Consider the following 22,035-nt stretch of genomic DNA (forward strand, 5'->3'; position numbering starts at 1 on the left):
AGACTAAGACATGTGTTATGGTTTATTTTCATCATTCTCTATCATCTGTCATGTTTGCGTCATCTCAATGCCAACCCTTGTGTATCTTTATTAGATCATTGGAAACTTATCATATGGTCTAATACCAAAGATGAATTTCTGAATTGCTCAAGTTTCCGGTTTAGTTATACTATTTTAACATAAGCGTCTACTTGTTCTTTACTTTTATTAGCAAAATCTTTTGCATTTTCTTCCACTGTGGCATACGCTAAGTCAATTACTTGAATTTTTTCACCAATAGTAGCTTTTAACCCACTAATATCTATTCTTATAGGCTTTTTCTCTATTTTATATAATCATGTTTGCCTCTTTAAATGCATTAAGTTCACCAACTAAGTTAGTGATTTGAACCGACAACATAGAACAATTAGAACATACAGGGTGAATACTTACCTCAGACTAAATGTCTGCCATGGGCTTTTGATGTTCTGCATCCTTGATCCCCATTATCTTTACTTGTATCCTTCTTTTCTTCATCCACTGAAGATGTTTCTTCATCTGCTGAACATGCTTTCCTGTCCTTTACGGAAGTAATATCAGCTTTGAGTGCATGTTGAGTCAATTCCACAGCCTTAGAGCTTTCACTATTGCCAGAAGCACAATTCCTTCTATTTGTTCCCGAAGATTTTGTTGAACATGCCACTCCTACACATTTTTTAACTTGGTCCCCCATATCCAAAAAAAAAGATACCTTTTGAAAAGATAGTTCCCCGTATCAGGTAACATCATCTTAATTACACGAATGGCTTTCTCTTCTACATCATACATTCGCTTGTCAGCATCGGACATGTTGACATACTTTGTCGCTATTTGTCTTCCTTCTATTTTAGTGACTGGTCAAATATATTCATTGGTCATGCAACTCCACATTCTAGCATCTTGATTTTCAATAAACACCAGAAATTGTTTTCTCCAAACAGCAAAATCTGCACCTATAACCAATTTTGGTGGCTTATTTGGGCTTCCGATTTTATCACCCGTTTCTAACGTGTTACTTACTCTTGCCATTGAAGTCAATTTAATACGGAGCGAGAAATCCAAATCCGACTTTTCTGTAGTCCCATTAACCCTTTTAAGCTGAACTGATTAACAAGCCGACTAAGAAATGGATTTGAAATTCGTTATACTAGCTCGTATCCCCCCCAAATCCGTGTTACGCAAATTCTGAATTGCAATAAACTATTAATATTAGCAACTTCCTTTGAAATAACAAGCTCACACCATGTCCGTGTTAGAAAATATAATATCAATGTTGATATTAAAATTAATAGTCTTAGCAATCTGATCTTATATTATCCACTAGTTGATATTTTCACTTGATCACAAGTCGTAAGAAATTAATTTCTTTCCAAACATTGTAAGAAGTCTGTAAGGACCATGACGTAACGAAAGAAAGTTCACTTGAAATAACACGAAATCACCTGAATTCGCTTGAGATAAGAATACTTGGCTAACTCGATCTGCCCGACAATAAGTTCGCTTCAACAACTTAGCTCGGATAATAACTACGCTTGACATTAACTTCGTCCGACAACTTCACCTATAATACTTTCGAGTAAATTAGTCTATAATAATGAGTCACACAAGTTCGCTCAAACAAGAGTAAGTTCACCTGAAAATAAAACTACCCACAAGTTAATGGAAGATTAAAGTTAAGTTCGTTTAAGAATTAAGTTCATTTGAACCTTATTAAATAAGTTCACTTTATTTTAAAATAAGATCACTTGAATTGTGCCACGCAACTTCCAATTATAAGCCTCTGGAACAAGTTCGTTATCTTGATATGGAGTAGGGCATCATAGGTAATATTATAATATTCTTGGATTAATTTCTTCCACTAAGTTTTCCTAACACATTCTTTAAGTTCATTGAATTTAGTTAACTTCGCTTGCTGATAAACCGTAATTAAGAAGTTCGCCCAAGAACTTCTATGACTTTCCAAAAATGACTAACTTGAATACTTTGACGGCTGTAACAAACTGGAGATCACGAAAAACAATAGTAGGATGAATTACTTACTACCTTAAACATAAAATTTGAATTAATAACTCGTGCAGTACTCGTAAATCAATTCTGAACTACACAATATTAAGAAAAAGCTTTGATACCAAATAAAGGTCTATAGTCGGATGTTGACGAGACTGAATCGTATGATCAGAGGTGAAAAATCATTCTGATTAACAATCATGAGTAATAGACGAGTATAACAACACGAACACGATCACTTTAATATTCCTCTATTATTGATTATAACCAATATTACAACCAATCTAAACGCCAAACAAGAACTCGGTTATGTTCTTCTACGGATATAAACTGCTGACTCATAGAGACGAACTTATAGATTTGTAATGTCTAACTTAAAACCGCAAACTATATGTCATTTATATATTTGACATGTTTTCTGAGCTTGGGGTTGGGCTTTAGTTTGGTGAACTTGTTAAGTTCGCTTATAAGTTAATTCTCTAGCCCATCAAGTTCGCCTTTATTCCAATAGAATCGACTTTCTTATACTCGAATCGAATTCTTATGAATACGATTCTAAACTGGTTTTCATATATTTATGTCATAAAGGTTCTCTTACGGCCCGCCTTACAACTACAATGAGTTACGGGCCATAACAACTTAACCTTCTTGCTTTACACGGTCCAAACGACACTCATTCGTCCCAAATCGCACCCGCTAACTCGTTCAAATAAAGTTTATGTTTTCGTTACACTTTATGGTCCGATTAACTATTCTACCAATTTTAATACCATACCAACTTCATTTACTCATCGTTTTTACGGATCTAACCTTATATGTTTAACCTAAACCTAGCCAACTACCCTTTTTACTAACAAATACTTTATCAATAATCGTTACCCATTCTATCATCCTACCAATTTTCATGCAAATTCGTACAAGAAAAGTAAACATTTTTAACAAAAGCGTACCTTTAAGGTTTATGTTTGAAATCACTCGAATATACCAAAAACATATCAAACGAACTCGGAATTGAATTATTCAAGCGGCCATAGAACCGCCTCGCCACGATCTACGAGCCTATCATCTCGCAATCTCCGAAAACCGCCGTTGTAGTCACCAGAAAACCTAAACAGTCACCGGAAAACTCCATTGTTCACGGTTACATTTTCCTTGATGAAAACTGAAATTCCCGAACTCTGATCGAATATCCGACTAGTGGAAATATATATTTATATTCTATTAACACTCTATACAAATTTGAGAGGGATCCGACGGTTAGATCTCCGGGTCTTTGTGGGCTGCTCTCTAAAAAACGGGATGATCTGACGGTTATTATTATTATTGTTATTGTTATTGTTATTGTTATTGTTATTGTTATTGTTAACTATATATAGTAAATATGAATTTTGGTGCCACAGTTCCATTTAGTAGCCCATTTTAGCAACCTTGGTTCAATTTAGTATGCTAACTTGCTCCGTATTATCTATATAGATTTGGTCTATTAGTTTTTTAGATTTTCTTTTTTGTTTTTAGTTTTAATACAATGAGAAATGTAGTGGTAACCGATCGAACACCAATTTATTTTTTGTTTCAGTAACGTAGCTAATGTATATAAAGCTGACCGAAACTGTAACGAACATGATGGAAACGCTCGGGTTTTACCAACACCTGAGTTTATCGACCGACGTCACCCTATTGACCCACCTCAATTTCTTTACTTCTTTTTTGTTTTTTTTTTATTTCCGATATCGTAACGAGCGTAACCGAGACATACCGAAATCACGCCGAATTACCGCCTCGACGCTTGACCACAAGCGCGTGATTGGGCCAAGTGGCGGGACCACAATTAAATTTGTTTTTTTAGTTTTGATACCATACGTAACGATAACCGACCGAAAACCAGTTTTATTTTTTTTGTTTAGTTTCGGCACCGTAACTAATGTAACTTAAACCGACCAAAACTGTAACGAACATGGCTGAAACACCCGAGTTTTACCAACAGACGAGTTTTATCGACCGACGTCACCCTATTGGCCCACCTCAATTTTTATACTTTTTTTGTTTTTTATTTAGTTATGATATCGTAACGAGCATAACCGAAACTGACAGAATTCATGCAGAATTACCGTTTCGACGCTCAGGAAGAACAACGCTTGCGTTTTACCACCGTCCAGTTTTACTGACCGAATAAATGTCGTTTTAAGTAATTAAAATTTTATATGTTATTTTGATGAATTTCGTGGGTTTCAGCGCTTAGAGTTAACCAAGATTGTCTATAGTGTAACGAACGTAACAATGATGACCGAATTCATGTTAACTCACCGTCTTAACGCTCGAGCTTTACCAATGCTAGGGAACTAATGGCTCGGTTTACCAACCGAATAAATATGCTAATTTTTTATGATACGCTATACAAGTGCCGCTATTTCTTTTTCGTTTTTAGTTTAAGCATGTTAATTTGACGATTTATTTTTTAAGTTTAGTTCTGGTACCGTAACGAATGTAGCAAATGCCGACCGAATTCGCGTTGACATGTCGGCACCACACCCGGATTTACCGACAAATTTCACCGCGCAACGCGCGGGTAAATCACTAATTATTATTATAATGGAGATTGTAGTAACCGGGTTAAAAAAATAATATGGTTATTGGAGATAGGGCGAAGTTGACAAAAGGTTCACCGTAAAAATTTTCTAAACATTCAGGTAAGTTCATGCGACTCCCAATATAATTTTATAGTATTATCATCTTATGATATTAGTTGTTAAATTGTTATGGTGTGATAAAACTGGAGTTATTCTATAAATGGGGATACAAATGAGTAGGATGAGAAGAATTTTTAGTCACACAAAAAAACCCTTAAAAAATAATAAAAAATCATAACTCAAAATTGAATAAAAAAACAAAAAAAAGTAAAAACACAAAAATGTTTCCACCGTCTTTCTCATTCTAAAAAAAACACAACGGTGAGTGAAAAAAATCATTGTATCTTTTTGTTATTCCTTTTTGTTTATCATTCTGTTTTGTGTTTATTTTCGTTATTAATTGTGTCTTTTTTCCTTGACATTGTGTCTTTTCTTCTTTATATTGTGTTATATTACTAAATATTGTGCTATATTTTGTCCGACATTGTGTTATATTTTGCGATCTGTTGTGTCTTTTTTAGTTATAATTGTGTTTTTGTTCATTTTCGTCATTGTGTTTATGATCTCGGTAATGCGTCTTCTCGTCAATTTTTATTTTTATTTTTTTGTATATATTTTTTATTTTTATAACAGAAATGATGGCGGAAATATTTTAGTTTTTTAAATTTTTTAGTTTTTTATTTATATTTTAAGTTATGATTTTTTAAATTCTTTTAAAGGGTTTTTTTGTATGATCACAAATCCTTTTTACACTTCTCATTGTGTATCTCTTATAAAACCTGTGTGAATATATTATTTGTATAGGTAAATATAAATAATGTACAGCAGTAACGAAATTGACGTGATAAGTTTTCTTAACTACTGTCGGGTGTTAGTTGTTGTGTTATAATTGGTTAATCAGTTGTTTTAACACTTTGCGTGATCCGCTGTTCAGTCATAGATGGATGACCCTATATTCTGTAAAATATTATAGGTGAAAGAACACACTTTGCATTAGCTTATAGTGGCTTAATTAATGTTTTAAGGTAAATCACCTGTGATAAATTAACAAGGGTTGATCGAATCTCGGTACGTCGAAGGATCGAACATATGTTTTTAACCCCTTTTTGGATGTAAAAATTATGAGAGATTTAAATTAGTTTTTATGATGTAAACTTGCACCCATCAAATATATAATGGGAAATTTAAAGTTGGTTGTTTAATTATTTTATATTAGTGTACCCTTCCACACTTTTCTAAAATAATACTAAGAAAAATTTGGACCGGTTTTTGGAAAAAAAAAGTTGTATAAAAATATGGGTGTTACAGATTAACATATAGAATGCCTGCTAGTCAGTTATGTTTGAATCCAAATACATATATATTCTGTTTTAGTTGCTTTTATTTTATATTTTGTATTATAAGTTTTATAGATCATTTAATCTCATGTAAATGTTTCATTGACTCTTTAAGACAAACAATCCATTTATCTTATAGAGTATGTAAATGTTTAACAAATTCACCTAGGTTGTTTGTTCGGTGTCTCGTTTGAAAAGGTTCTTGTTTAATAGTTGCTTAACCTATAAAGATTTGGTTTACGTGAATACTCATATCATCTTTCGTTTATTTATAGAGTATGTAAATGTTTAACGAATTCACCTAGGTTGTTTGTTCGGTGTCTCGTTTGAAAAGGTTCTTGTTTAATAGTTGCTTAACCTATAAAGATTTGGTTTACGTGAATACTCAGATCATCTTTTGATCCAACTGTAGACCACGCCGACCTAATTGTATTATTTCAAACCGTGTTTATAAATATTGGTTTTGTTTATTGGTTGAAAACTTAACTTTCATTAAAATAATAAAATTTAATAGGAGACGGATCGTATCATGATTAGACTGTTCGTATCATCCTTAGTTTGACCCTTTTGACTGAAAGAGGTTCATACGGGGTGTCACAAGTTAGAGACAGTCCATTTGAACGCAGGGACATACCATATAATCTTGTGACATGCCGTATAATCTTTTCAACTTGACCCATATGAAAATGGATTGAGAAGGACCATTAGACGATCCATCTAACCTTCTTTTTTGTCCATTAAGGTTAAACATCAGTTTAACAACTTTCTGATACACGTTTAAGTGGTCTATGGTCTTAAACATACTTAAAAATACTTATGCAGCTTCTTTAACTTAACTTAACCGAGGTTTGATCGATTATAGTTCAATCATAGGCTAAATTAGTGAAAAATAAACTTAAACGAGTTATAAGTTCACTATACCTTACTTTCGAGTTTAACAAAACATAGGGATGACTTGTGATTGCTTTTAACACCTCTAGAGTACATGATAAAAGCCTCCTACTGCCTCAGAACACTTTGAGCTTACTTGAACTTGCTTAGAACTTCAAGAACACTAGTTAGCTTGTTTTAAGAGTGTAGAATGATTAACGAAAGTGTGATCATGGAAATGGTCGTGAAATGCTTTCATTTATTAGTCCACGCATGAGGATGTGTCGACAACTGAGTTTGACACGTTAGGATTGTATTTTGACAACAATGCTTATAGGGGCCATATATCTATTATACAAGCCATATGTCTAATAACTAACTTTGGAGTTTAGACCGGCTTAGATGACCCCTTCTCAAAATAGCAGGCAAGATAGACTGCTATTCAAAAGGCTCATGATAATTTAGTTAATCAAAGACAGATAAACTAAATCATAGGTTCTAAGAACAAAGTTCTTATCAATAAAACTTAATAAAAAACTAACTAAACAATAAACCTAGATCCCATTTTATAGTTGGGAATTTTAAGTCAAATAGAAAACTAAATAAAATAAAAATTGGAAATTCAATTATAATAAAAATAAAAGATATTATTTTGATCTTTCTATGCTCCTACATAAGAGACGGTATGTCACAAGAGATAACTTAATATCCAAGTCGCGTTTCATACGGGCCGTCTCATAGATTAGACCGTCTGTGTAATCTGAATTTTGCTTAACTATAGATTAGATCTTGGACTCTTAGTTTAGCTTAAAGAAAACTTGGTCCTTCAACTTATAAAGATGGTAAATTTGGCACGGAAGTTTATGGGATGTTGCAATATTATTGGATTGTTTTATTAGTTTTTAGTGTGAACAATGGTACGTCATACAAGCTTATGTATTTCATGTTATTGATCATTAAAGAGGCTAACTTAGGACTTGCACGAGCATCGAATGAAGTTTCAAAAAGATGAGAGCGATTCAAATTTAAAATATAAAGTAGATTAAAATTCTAGGTCTAGATTTCGCACGTGACATGCAAAAGAGAACACCTCTCTCTCGACACGTGAGGGAGCCAGATTATGTACCTAACTAGTTTGCTCTTCGCGACATATAAAAAAGTGCAGCTTAGTCCCCCGCGATATGCCAAGCACCTAAAAATGAGTAAAATTTTATGGTTAACTAATATTTTCTAAGTTTTGTACCCTAAGAGAGTATCGCCCATTCTATCCGTCTCTGGAGACTCGATCACCTCCAATCGCTACCGGATGATGTGGATGTGAGGCTAGTTCATCCGAATCATTCCCGAGTATAGGGTTGTAAGATATGATCACTCTTTGTACATTTGGCTGAACTATTTGATTATATTTGATTAAAGTTGTATGCATATAATTGTTAGTATTGTTTTAAACTCATAACAATCGAGATTTTCTTGCATCATTGATATTTTAAGATGTTTACTCCTATTAGGATTGATGTGTGCTAGGGTTTTTTTTGATTGTTCTTTGCTTATGAATTGCATACAATAGTTCTGAACTAAGTCATGTTGTGAAGGAACCTCTAGCTATTAGGTACGCATGAGATAAGATTGTTGATGCCTATGATTAGGAATCCTTGTTAGCAAACCTAGAATATCAATCGTGATTAACCAAACCCTTTGTTTAAAAAGTTAAGTCAAGTTTTGTATTTATCTGAATCGTGGGTGTGATTATGTTCTCGTTAATTCCTAAACTAGTTTAAGTGTTTGTTACTTTCAAAATAAAACCTACTAGTCAGCATTCAAAACAAAACTTCATAATCATTTCTATATAATTGTTTTGTAAATAATTAAATAAATTATCAAAAGTATAATGTTGGTCACATACTTCTCTAGAATCGATACCAGGCGTACCATGCCTATAGGTTAGTTGGGTTTTTGCATGATCGGTATGTCACTATCATCAATGCCACTCAAGACAAAACTTGAGTGATCGGTATGGCATACTTCTCAAGAATTGATACAAGACGTACTTGTCTATAGGTTAATTGGGTTTTTGCATAATCGGTATGACACTATCATTAATGCCACTCATAATAAACAATTCGCCGGAGCTATACAGTATCTTACATTCGCCCACCCATCCGGACCTAACATACGTGGTTCATCAAATCCGTCTTTTCATGCATGCCACTCGTGAAGGGGTTCAAATGAGTATTCAATATGTAAAAGAAACAACTAATCACAACCTTTAGATATCTCCCTCCACATCGCTTAAACCGTGCGCGTATTTTGATGCCAATTGGAGGGTTGTACGGACTGACGACATCCCACTTGCATTAATTGTGTATATTTAGGGGGGCAACTTAGTTTTTTCATCGTTAAAATGATAACCGATAATTTCTCATTCATGCGTTGAAGCAAAATATTGAGGCTTGCAAACACGGTGGCATAAACGAGGTGGTTCTAGATTCTCCTTCCCGAACTATTTGTTCCTACTCATCAAGCCACCCTCATTGTTATAAAATTTCCGTGGTATATTTATTAGAAAATCTAGTTCAACACCAACACAATAACACATGTAGTACTCGACATACATTTTGTTCGAGAAAAAGTACGAATTGATGCAATTCGAGTTCTATGCATCCCAACTAATTTCAATATGCGGATACTTTTACTAAAGGATTACCACACCCGCAATGTTCACGTTTTCAATCCAATTTGCATGTCCGCCATCTCCCGCTCAGACTGAGGGGATGTATTAACCTAAATATTAGTATGCTATATTTAGTTAGTATTTATGCATTAATGTAATTGATATCATCCACTAAGTTCTAGGAGGGATAGATGGACATTCTTGTATATATCGGCCATTTGTGAATAATCAAAACACGGTTGAATCATACTCTTTCAATTTCGAGTTGACCATCATTTGTGTTGACGTATAAAAATGTTTTGTGATTAGGTAGTGTTATTCACAAGCACTTGTGTTGACGTATGGAAATGTTTTGTTATTAGGTACTAGTGTTACTCCAGGGCTGGCCATAAGGTGTGGTAGGGTGGTCGACGGCACATGCCTGACACCCGCTATGCCCGAATTTTTATTTTATTTTTTTTAAATTATATGTATTTCTATTTAAACAATATGTATTTTTAGTGTTTAAACTCAATTAAATAACCGTTAGTTTGGTCTAGTGGCAAAGAGGTATTACTCCCAACCTAAAGCAAAGTTTATGGGTTCTACTCTCATTTGAGGCATGTTTAATCTTATATTTATACAAAAGTTTTTTTACACAACCCAATTATAACAAAGTAAACCCATATTAAAATTACATTGTTTAAAACCAACAAAATACTCCTTTTCTTTAAGGCCTTAAAAAAGTTCATCTTCGGTCCAAATTTTTTTTTTTTGCTTTCTCGGAGCCGACCCTGTGTTATTCACAAGCATTTGTGTTGACTTACTTTTCAGACTAATTGCAGGATGGATAGATGTTTTGTGAGTGTTATTTACAAACATTTTTATGAAAATGTTTTGTGATTAATCAGTAAGGAACTGTCAGTCTAAAACTCTTTGGATTAACTCCTAATCAATTACTGTAACTCAATTATTACCATTATGGTGCCTCAAATTGCAGTTAAGGATAGTAACCTAAAAAAACAATACAACTTTTTTTATTAAACAAAACATTTTACATATAAGATACAATTTGAAACACTTTCTTGAAAAAAAATATGCCAACAAATTTTACAAGGGATCGTGTATATCATAAGGATAGGTAGATTCTATTTAGAAGCGTCCTTCAGACTTTGCCCTCATCTGTTTTGTGTTGATAGGAATTTTTTTGTTCGGATTTATAGTATATAAAAATATATAGACCATGAATCTTTTTTCATACTATACGTTGATAACATGAAGTGTCTCTTTGTTCTCACCAATCAATGATAGAACTGTAGCCGCTATGTGCTTTGGGGTGAGACCAGCCTCCTCAATTTGGTCAGATTGAGCCCCATGATCAATATATCTGTCAGGTAGTGTCATTGCTCTCCACTGTGTACAAAAAAAGAAATATCGAATCACTACAACATTTTCATTTTGTCACTGCTATAAGGATAATGCATGAGAAAAGGATTAATGTATTAGATATAAGATATGGTGTTGTCATCGAAAATACCTTAAGGTTTCCATCGAGTAATCCATTTAATGCTAAGAAATGAGAAACATGAGAGCTAAATCCTCCAATAGAGCCTTCTTCAACTGTGATGAGTACCTCATGCTCATTTGCCAGTTGTTTGATCAAATTTCCATCAAGTGGCTTGCAAAATCTTGCGTCTGCTACGGTCACAGAGATACCTATCGATTGAAGAAGATCACTTGTTGCTAAACAGCTTTGTACTATGGTTCCATATCCCAATAAGGCCACTCTATTTCCCTCCTTAATCACCCTTCCCTTTCCAACCTATTTGAAGTTTTGATAGTCAAATAAAGACTCAACAATAGTCATGTACACAATGCGCAAAATATCATCATGAATATACAAACTAAGTACCTCTACTGGAGTTCCTTTGTTATTTGGTGGGAGTAATGAGCCTATCCCATTGCCTCTTGGGTACCTGAAGCAGCTAGGACGATCATCGATGGCTGCTGCTGTGGCCACCATATGCATGAGCTCCGCCTCACAAGAAGGAGCCATCACCACCATGTTTGGTAAGCAAGCCATGAATGTTGTATCGAATGCACCACAGTGAGTCGGACCATCTGCTCCCACCAAACCAGCCCTATCCATAGCGAATCTAACCGGAATCTTTTGAAGATCAACATCATGAACCACCTGCACCATCAAATACATTTACTTAACCAGTGCTCATATCTTCGAATAGTAGCTTACTTATCAATACACTAAAATCATTTTAAAGGTAATAGTAGTTATCCATCATATTGTACAATATCATTTATTGAAATATCCCCTTTAACAATATGCCAGAGATCTTACTTGATCATAACCTCTTTGTAGGAATGATGAATAAATGGCACAAAACGGTTTCAGCCCTTCGGTTGCTAAACCCGCAGCAAAGGTGACCGCATGCTGCTCGGCTATGCCAACATCAAAACACCTCGTAGGAAACTCTTTTTGGAATGTGTTAAGACCGGTGCCTCCTCCCATAGCCGCATGAATAGCAACTATTTTGTTATCCTCCTTCGCTTCAGCAACCAAAGAGTCCGCAAAGTATTGAGTATACGAGAGTGTTTTGGTCTTGGTTTTCACCTGTTTTCCGGTTTTAGTATCGAATTTCACAACACCTACAAAATATCATATTAGAAAGACTTGTGTTTTAATTTCAAATGTTCATTTGATTGTAAAACTTGCAATACCATGCATTTTGTCAGCAGCAACTTCAGCTGGGAGGTATCCTTTGCCTTTTTCGGTAACAATGTGGACTAGAACTGGTCCGGGAGCCGGCATAGACTTAATCTTTTCAAAAACATAAACAAGATCTTCTAGATTATGTCCATCTACCGGACCAATGTAGTACAACCCAAGCTCTTCAAACATGGAAGCCCCTTGGCCACCCACAATTCCTTTTATGGCAGAATCCACTTTTGCTGCAACTTCATGTGTTTTATCCCCCAATTTCTTTGTTACTTCCTATTAATCACAAAATATGACATTTACCCCAATGTACAAACTAACTCCATTTTAAAATTAAAATGTTTCATTAGTTTTATAATTAAATAACATCTTTGAGATATAAGTTTAATAATCTATTATTTATATTCTGATCTTTTCTAACTATTTTCATCTGACTTTATTTTTTACATTTGTGTAACTTTCAATTGCCATTTAAATTAACAAAATTTAATTAGATGGCATGTTGTACACTATACAGTGAAAAAAGTTAAGTCATATATAAAATGGAGAAAAAAAAACAATTGAAAGCTTGTCACATTTTTTAGTCAAATGAAGCCAACGCACAAATTTATATCCATCTGAAGATGTATTCTCTTTAGAGGTTTAATAATTAAGTAGCATCTTTGGGATTTATATATAAGTTATTTATTATGTGGAATACATCAAATAAGAATAGAGGAAATTGGACCTTTGCGGCTTCGCGTAGTTGTTGAAACTTCTTGCTGGTTTGTAGCCTTGTGAGGGATCGACTGAGAGCCCCAACGGGCGGTGCAGGACCGTCAATAGTGGCTGTGGGTAGGGAGACTTGGCGGTTATCATTCAAGACTATGATGAGATTGGAGTCAAGGTAGCCTGCATTATTCATAGCCTCGTATGCTTGTCCTGCTGTCATGGCTCCATCCCCGATCACTGCGATTACGTGATTGTGCTTTCCCAGTAAGTCTCTAGCAACCGCCATTCCTGCATTGAATTGTAAGTGAACAATGTCATTTTTCTCTTATGGATAATTTAATAAATACCAAATTTAGTTGAACTCAGTGTTTCTCTTATATGTCATATAGGTTTTTGGAGCCTGGAAATCAATAGATGCAACCTATGTATCATTTAATATACAGGTATCTAAACACTAATGGTCTTGTTATTGGTGAGACTTTTACGTCAATATATGATTGTTTGCTTACAAATAATATTTCTAGTAAAAGTACTTACATCATTCTCATTCAACCCATTAAATTTTGTGAGGAAGGTCTTCATAATTTAGAGAGTGGTTTAAGGTGTTGTTAATGAATGAGAGAATGAGATAGAGAGAGAATTGTGGTGATTTTTCTGTATACTTGAAAAGTTCATGAAGCATCCTATAATTTTTATTTTAATATTTACTGAAAGTGATTGTGAGTGAATGTGAGAGAAAATATGTTGATAAAGGTATAAAAAAATATCATTTAACTGAAAATGAAAGAGAAAACTTAGGGCGCGTTCGTTTCACGGAATGAAATGGATTGGAATTGGAATTTGCATAGGATTTGGAATTTGAAGGAATTGGATTTGGAATCTGAACATTCCAATAGGAATTGGAATTGGGGGGAATTAAAATCCAAATACATTCTTAATGTGTTCGTTTGACAATTGAATAGACATCAAGTTTTTTTTTTTTTTTACAATGACACCGGCGAAAACATTTTAGATTTTTTGTTTTTTATTTATATTTTGCGTTATGATTTTTTTATAATTTTTTTTTTTGAGTTTTTTTTATGGGTTTTCTATTAAGATTAAAAACCCCTCAAAAAATATTCAAAAATATTAATAAAAAAATCATAACTCAAAATATAAATTAAAAAAAAATCTAAAAAAACTAAAATGTTTTGTTCGTTGTTCTCGTTAAAAAAAAATACTCGGAATAAGATTACAATGAATTTCCTTGAATTCCTCCACATTTTGAAAGGATTTGAAATCCCTATATTTAAAGGAATTTGAAGGATTTGAATTCCAATTCCAATTCTTTGAACCGAACACACCACAATGGAATTAAGATTCCAATTCCAATGAAACGAACACGTCATGTCATGAGATTTTAATTCCCATTCCTTTGAATTCCCACGAATTCCGTGAAACGAACACGCCCTTAGTGATTTTTTGTGTGATTTTGAATTTGAAGATACGAGATTAGATGTGAATGCTCTTAGACCAATATACTTAGACCATCTGAGTGGGCTTCTTTCAGAATTATGGCGCAAGTTGCAAGCTTGTGTCGGCGACAGAATTCGAGAAACATAGAGAAAAAACGTTGTGTTGTTTCAGGAAAAACATGGATATGGTTCTGTACGTAACAGATGCAATGAAAGTTTAGAACCTACTACTAATTAATTTAGATATGAATTTTGTTAATTTGAATTCCTTTTTGGTTTATAGGTTATTGTTGTTTTGTTAATAAAACTCTTTAAAAAACAACTAAAATCATATTGAATAATATCAAGATGGTATTTTCCAAAATATGTGGCTATAGATATTACTTTTAATTTTTGATATAGGAAAAGTATGATTTTTCAAAATATTTGGCTCAAAATATTAATTTAATTTTCAAACTAACGTATTGTATAAAAGATAAAAGAGAAGTTGCATGTACAATATCATTCAAATACATTTGAACATGCACATGGAAAAAGTCATCTTTATCTTATTTAGCATGAGTTTTCAAATATTTATTATATATTTTACAAGAACAACATAACGACGTCAATAAAATGACAAAATAACTTTATAAGAATATCATATGACATAATATGATTATGACACCCTTATCGAGCTTTTAAATCGAAATATGGTTACTAAATGTCTAAATGTGAAATACCTAAACCAGCAGAAATGCTAGTGGAGCTATGGCCTGCACCAAACGCATCATGAAGACTCTCATCTCTCTTGGGGAACCCAGCGAGCCCACACGTTTGTCGAATCGTTCTCATTCTGGACCTCCTGCCTGTCAATATTTTATGTGGGTATGCCTATACGTACGTAACATAAGACGAGTTATCACATATTCTGTTTATTTTAAGATGACATCACACAAAAAATAACAACTCGGCCTAGTAATACCTGGTGACCAACGTCCCAAATGATCTTGTCTTCAGGGGTGTTGAACACATGATGGAGTGAGACGGTTAACTCAACCACCCCCAAGCTCGAACTCAGGTGACCACCGGTCTTTGACACGGTGTATACGATCTCTTCTCGGAGTTCAGCAGCTAATTGTTCGAGCTCCTACAATTACATAATTTAACGTGAATTAGGTTAAAAAAAATTGAATAATTGTGTTGGTTTTCTAGTTATTTTCATGCCATAAATTTCGACTCCACGTGATACACGCAAGTAAGGGGGGCCTAGCTACCAATTGATGTGGTATCTAAAGTTAATTAAATTGAATTAAATATAAAATAAAAAAATATTAACCATATGTTCTATAAATTAAAACAAACAAATTTTCTTCTAATCCTTTTTGTTTGGCCACTGTTTTTTTTTTTAAATAATTATTAGTTTATATGTTTCATCTATAAGATTTGATCATTGACGATTTAATTTATTCATCGATAAAATAAAGCTTTATCAAACACCTATACCACTAGGTTAAATATATTTTTGATATTTAAAGAAAATTCAATAATACTTTTGCTGATGCAATTACCGCTAGACAAAGATTCTTCATATGAATTGGATAATTAATAGTATCCAAGATCGGAGCTTTCGGTTTCTCCCCAGAATACTTGAGGATGGTTGATGTGGTCCTATTAGTATTGACGATTGCTAGGTCCTCTTGTTCGTTAGTCATATTTTCTTTTGCAGCCGTTACGATTCCCGTAAACTAGTAAAATCAAGAAATAATATGATCAAATATGTGTATGCAACATAACTAAGCATGTTCATATAGTTAGGACAATAGTTTATGATCATTTTAGGAGAAAATATTGATCCTTTTATATATAACACAAACCGAACTACATCTAAATAATGGGTAAGCGAGCAACAAGCTGCGCCGCTATCCCCTTTTGAAACATATAGGCCGTAAACAAGAGATGAACATAAAATGCCTAACCTTTCGTCTGTTTAACGGTATAATCGCGTTGGTGGATGAACTAAGCTTACTTGAAGAACTGTATTCATTTTGAGCTATGGCAGGCACGGGAACAAATCCACCCTTGAAAGAACCACATAGAGCCATTTGTTGATGTAATTCTTGGAACACCAAAGAAATAGGAGAGAGTTTGGGATTGGCTTGAATTTTTGAAGAGGGTTTTAGAACCTTTTATAGACTAACCAAGAGTATGGATTCCCTTCAAGAAGCTAGCATTTCGTATTAGCAATAAATGATTGATATTATTTCATTTGGAAAAAATGAAATCTAGTCAAATTAGACCACCTGACACGTTTGCAAAATCAATATTATACAAGATGGCTTTTATCAATCTTTTGTGTTAAAATTTTAATAAATTAAACGTTATCGATATTTAATTAATATGGTTACCTTCATATATTTTAGCAGCCAAACGAAATTAGCACTTAAATCGAGGACCTGAGGTAATAAAAAACAAATATTAATTTTCATTTACAGTAGACTAAGACATGTGTTATGGTTTATTTTCATCATTCTCTATCATCTGTCATGTTTGCGTCATCTGTCATGTTTGCGTCATCTTAATGCCAACCCTTGTGTATCTTTATTAGATCATTGGAAACTTATCATATGGTCTAATACGAAAGATGAATTTCTGAATTGCTCAAGTTTCCGGTTTAGTTATACTATTTTAACATAAGCGTCTACTTGTTCTTTACTTTTATTAGCAAAATCTTTTGCATTTTCTTCCACTGTGGCATATGCTAAGTCAATTACTTGAATTTTTTCACCAATAGTAGCTTTTAACCCACTAATATCTATTCTTATAGGCTTTTTCTCTATTTTATATAATCATGTTTGCCTCTTTAAATGCATTAAGTTCACCAACTAAGTTAGTGATTTGAACCGACAACATAGAACAATTAGAACATACAGGGTGAATACTTACCTCAGACTAAATGTCTGCCATGGGCTTTTGATGTTCTGCATCCTTGATCCCCATTATCTTTACTTGTATCCTTCTTTTCTTCATCCACTGAAGATGTTTCTTCATCTGCTGAACATGCTTTCCTGTCCTTTACGGAAGTAATATCAGCTTTGAGTGCATGTTGAGTCAATTCCACAGCCTTAGAGCTTTCACTATTGCCAGAAGCACAATTCCTTCTATTTGTTCCCGAAGATTTTGTTGAACATGCCACTCCTACACATTTTTTAACTTGGTCCCCCATATCCAAAAAAAAAGATACCTTTTGAAAAGATAGTTCCCCGTATCAGGTAACATCATCTTAATTACACGAATGGCTTTCTCTTCTACATCATACATTCGCTTGTCAGCATCGGACATGTTGACATACTTTGTCGCTATTTGTCTTCCTTCTATTTTAGTGACTGGTCAAATATATTCATTGGTCATGCAACTCCACATTCTAGCATCTTGATTTTCAATAAACACCAGAAATTGTTTTCTCCAAACAGCAAAATCTGCACCTATAACCAATTTTGGTGGCTTATTTGGGCTTCCGATTTTATCACCCGTTTCTAACGTGTTACTTACTCTTGCCATTGAAGTCAATTTAATACGGAGCGAGAAATCCAAATCCGACTTTTCTGTAGTCCCATTAACCCTTTTAAGCTGAACTGATTAACAAGCCGACTAAGAAATGGATTTGAAATTCGTTATACTAGCTCGTATCCCCCCCAAATCCGTGTTACGCAAATTCTGAATTGCAATAAACTATTAATATTAGCAACTTCCTTTGAAATAACAAGCTCACACCATGTCCGTGTTAGAAAATATAATATCAATGTTGATATTAAAATTAATAGTCTTAGCAATCTGATCTTATATTATCCACTAGTTGATATTTTCACTTGATCACAAGTCGTATGAAATTAATTTCTTTCCAAACATTGTAAGAAGTCTGTAAGGACCATGACGTAACGAAAGAAAGTTCACTTGAAATAACACGAAATCACCTGAATTCGCTTGAGATAAGAATACTTGTCTAACTCGATCTGCCCGACAATAAGTTCGCTTCAACAACTTAGCTCGGATAATAACTACGCTTGACATTAACTTCGTCCGACAACTTCACCTATAATACTTTCGAGTAAATTAGTCTATAATAATGAGTCACACAAGTTCGCTCAAACAAGAGTAAGTTCACCTGAAAATAAAACTACCCACAAGTTAATGGAAGATTAAAGTTAAGTTCGTTTAAGAATTAAGTTCATTTGAACCTTATTAAATAAGTTCACTTTATTTTAAAATAAGATCACTTGAATTGTGCCACGCAACTTCCAATTATAAGCCTCTGGAACAAGTTCGTTATCTTGATATGGAGTAGGGCATCATAGGTAATATTATAATATTCTTGGATTAATTTCTTCCACTAAGTTTTCCTAACACATTCTTTAAGTTCATTGAATTTAGTTAACTTCGCTTGCTGATAAACCGTAATTAAGAAGTTCGCCCAAGAACTTCTATGACTTTCCAAAAATGACTAACTTGAATACTTTGACGGCTGTAACAAACTGGAGATCACGAAAAACAATAGTAGGATGAATTACTTACTACCTTAAACATAAAATTTGAATTAATAACTCGTGCAGTACTCGTAAATCAATTCTGAACTACACGATATTAAGAAAAAGCTTTGATACCAAATAAAGGTCTATAGTCGGATGTTGACGAGACTGAATCGTATGATCAGAGGTGAAAAATCATTCTGATTAACAATCATGAGTAATAGATGAGTATAACAACACGAACACGATCACTTTAATATTCCTCTATTATTGATTATAACCAATATTACAACCACCAAACAAGAACTCGGTTATGTTCTTCTACGGATATAAACTGCTGACTCATAGAGACGAACTTATAGATTTGTGATGTCTAACTTAAAACCGCAAACTATATGTCATTTATATATTTGACATGTTTTCTGAGCTTGGGGTTGGGCTTTAGTTTGGTGAACTTGTTAAGTTCTCTTATAAGTTAATTCTCTAGCCCATCAAGTTCGCCTAATACAAAACTATTACCGTAATTGATTATATGATAAACAAAACAACCTATATATTAAGCTATTGTCACACATAATATGCACCAAAAAACGATATATGAATTTATTCATGGATCGAGTTTGAACATGCTAAACACTTAAGAGAAGTGTTGAAGACTCCCAAGAAAGAGATGTTGTATGCTAAATTTTTGAAATGTGTATTATGGTTGCATGAAGTGCAGTTTATAGGCCATAGTCAATCCTGACTGGATCGTTGTAGACACCACTAAGATTGAGGCAGTATTAGAAGACTCCTCAAAACGCAACTATAATACGTAGTTTTTTAGGGGTGATGGGCTACTATTGGTTATTTAGGACTTCTCCAAGATAGATGCACCATTTGCTGGTATAACCAAAACGATAATAGTTTTCAGTTGAGGTAAGCTTTAGGAGGAGGCCTTTGTAGAATTTTTGAAGACTTAAACAAGCTCCAGTCTTTGCCTTGCCTGATGGTAATGAAGACTTGGTAGTTTGTATTGATGCATCACATTTAGGGTTAGGTTGTGTTTTTATTGTCAGACCTCCACTAGGTAATTGCGGAAGCGTAATACGGGAATGTAATAGACACCTTTTGTATAAACCACATTGTTATAAAGAAAATTTACAAACTAATTTACATCATATTACATTTGTTGGTACTAAGTTAACAAACTAGGCGAAAAACACATAACAAGTTCTCGTGGCGGTTTATTCTTTATTATTATACTTGTATTTATCTACAGCGATTCAGTCTCACTTCTAGCACCGAACACATAAGTAACTTATTCCAACTTTGGTTCGCCTGGAAAGCATGTTAAAACAGGTCAACCACGTCTTGTTGGTGAGTTTCAAGTTTCACGGGTACGAACAAAAACCAATATATGTGTTCGTAAAGTTCATAATATGCATGTATGCATGTATGTAAAGTTCATAAAGTTCATAATATATGTTCGTAAACCAATATATGTGTTCGTACTTGAAAACCGATAGTACTATCCACACGTCATCGGCACGAAGTTAATCATTTGTGTTTGTGGGGACTTTCAAGTGTTACATAGATAATTCACATTATAACAAGTTTTCAAGTAAATAAGTATGTGTAAACATGTTTTCCACCCCAAAAGTTCGTAAAACAGTTTAGAAAGTGGGGTCGTGAAACTCACCTTATCGTAGTTCGAACCAGTAATACGTATTAGTACCTAGTGTGTCTCGATTATAGCATCGACAGTGTACTATTAACACGAGTACAATCTTTAAACTAAATTGGGCTGTATATCTAGTCTGGTTATGGCTGTTAGGCTCAGAACATGTCAGTAGTCTTAAATTGTGACGTTGTACGTTATGAAATGTTCAAAACCAGACTTGGCCCAGTTTTACCGTTTTCGTGCCTGACTAAGTTGATCGTTCACAGCGTTTCTGAAATAAGTAAGATCTCACAAACTTAAGTACACATACTATTTGATAAAATTATTTGATTTATAAAAGAAATTTAATGTTTCGGTATCTGGATTGGTTGCATGGTTCGTTTCCGTTTTCATACGGGTTTGATTATACAAAACGTGTACAATCACCCAAACTGTCCGGAAATCTCGTAAAAAGTTCGTTTTTATCAAATTCATTAAAAACTATGATATTTGACCACTTTTGACGTTTTGACATACCAGTCTGTTCGTTAAACATAATGCTGTCGGTTTTATCAAAACATATATAATTTAAATCTTTAAATTATCATAACTATTTGTATAATTATATATAAATTATGATAATTTTTTTTAAAATAATTTAAATCCTTAGAATTTTATAAAAATATTTCCAGATTTTTACATTTAGCTATTTATTTGTAAAAATCATTTTAAGTGTTATAATTAACCCATAATTAACCCGTTTATATCAAAAAATTCATGAAAAATTCAATAATTTTTTTGATTGATCACAATACCATAAAATAACCCTTGTAAAATTTACAGAACCCAATTCTATTGTCAAAATACCTTTTGGGGCATTTTTCGGCTGTTAAAACCCTATTAAACCGCAAACGCATAAACTTTACTTAAACATCTTCAAATGATCCCAAATTTTACCAGTGATCTTACCATCACTTTTCTGAGTTCCAAACCAAATTTTATAATGTTTTAATAAGTTTAGATAATTTTCATAATAAAATGCCAATAAACGGTAATAAATTCGTGGAATATTCTCCGTTTATAAAAAAATTACCAAATTTGAACAGGGATTCACTTATATGATCTCTAATGTTCTTGCAAAGTTTCACAATCTAGTAAAAAGCACGTCACAATCAAATCACAAACATCCCCTAAACGGGTAATACGTTGTCGGTTTTTCGATCGGTTAAGTTTTTTGTTCAAGTTTTCGAGTCCTTGGTTAGCTATAACAAGTATCTAAAGATAACACAAAACTAAGAATAACCATCCATCATCAAGCCTTGTTAATTAGGGTTTCATTTAGGGTTTCAAACCGAACTTTTAAACCGTAAAAACGTCATATCAACGTTCTAATCCGTGTTTTTGGTCAAAAGTCCGTATGTTCCTGGTTTGTAATCATGTTTAAGATCAAAATATGATTTTAGGTGATTTTTAAAGGTTT

The 22,035-nt window shown here is 33.5% G+C and overlaps 1 protein-coding gene across 1 annotated transcript; it reads right to left on the reverse strand.

Moving 5' to 3' along the window:
- Window positions 1–10,690: 10,690 nt before the first annotated feature.
- On the reverse strand, window positions 10,691–16,601 carry LOC143593770 (putative 1-deoxy-D-xylulose-5-phosphate synthase 2, chloroplastic). Its single transcript, XM_077073285.1, has 10 exons — window positions 16,367–16,601; window positions 15,959–16,135; window positions 15,373–15,537; window positions 15,131–15,281; window positions 12,971–13,242; window positions 12,246–12,519; window positions 11,866–12,173; window positions 11,422–11,703; window positions 11,047–11,331; window positions 10,691–10,922 (listed from the first exon to the last, which is right to left on the reverse strand). The coding sequence occupies exons 1-10, from the start codon at window positions 16,490–16,492 to the stop codon at window positions 10,770–10,772; spliced, it is 2,193 nt and encodes a 730-aa protein (XP_076929400.1). The 5' UTR covers window positions 16,493–16,601; the 3' UTR covers window positions 10,691–10,769.
- Window positions 16,602–22,035: the final 5,434 nt, after the last annotated feature.

This window comes from Bidens hawaiensis, unplaced genomic scaffold (assembly GCF_021521415.1).
Source record: "Bidens hawaiensis isolate Kalapana, Puna unplaced genomic scaffold, B.hawaiensis_p1.1 tig00042739_1, whole genome shotgun sequence".
NCBI classification, from domain to species: Eukaryota; Viridiplantae; Streptophyta; class Magnoliopsida; order Asterales; family Asteraceae; genus Bidens; species Bidens hawaiensis.

Coding starts and splice junctions, on each gene's coding strand:
- LOC143593770 (XM_077073285.1), bottom strand. CDS start 16,492: ATGGCTCTATGTGGTTCTTTCAAGGGTGGATTTGTTCCCGTGCCTGCC. Junction 13,243..15,130: donor TAGCATTTCTGCTGGTTTAG/GTATTTCACATT, acceptor AATTCAATGCAG/GAATGGCGGTTGCTAGAGAC. Junction 12,520..12,970: donor AACTACGCGAAGCCGCAAAG/GTCCAATTTCCT, acceptor TGTGATTAATAG/GAAGTAACAAAGAAATTGGG.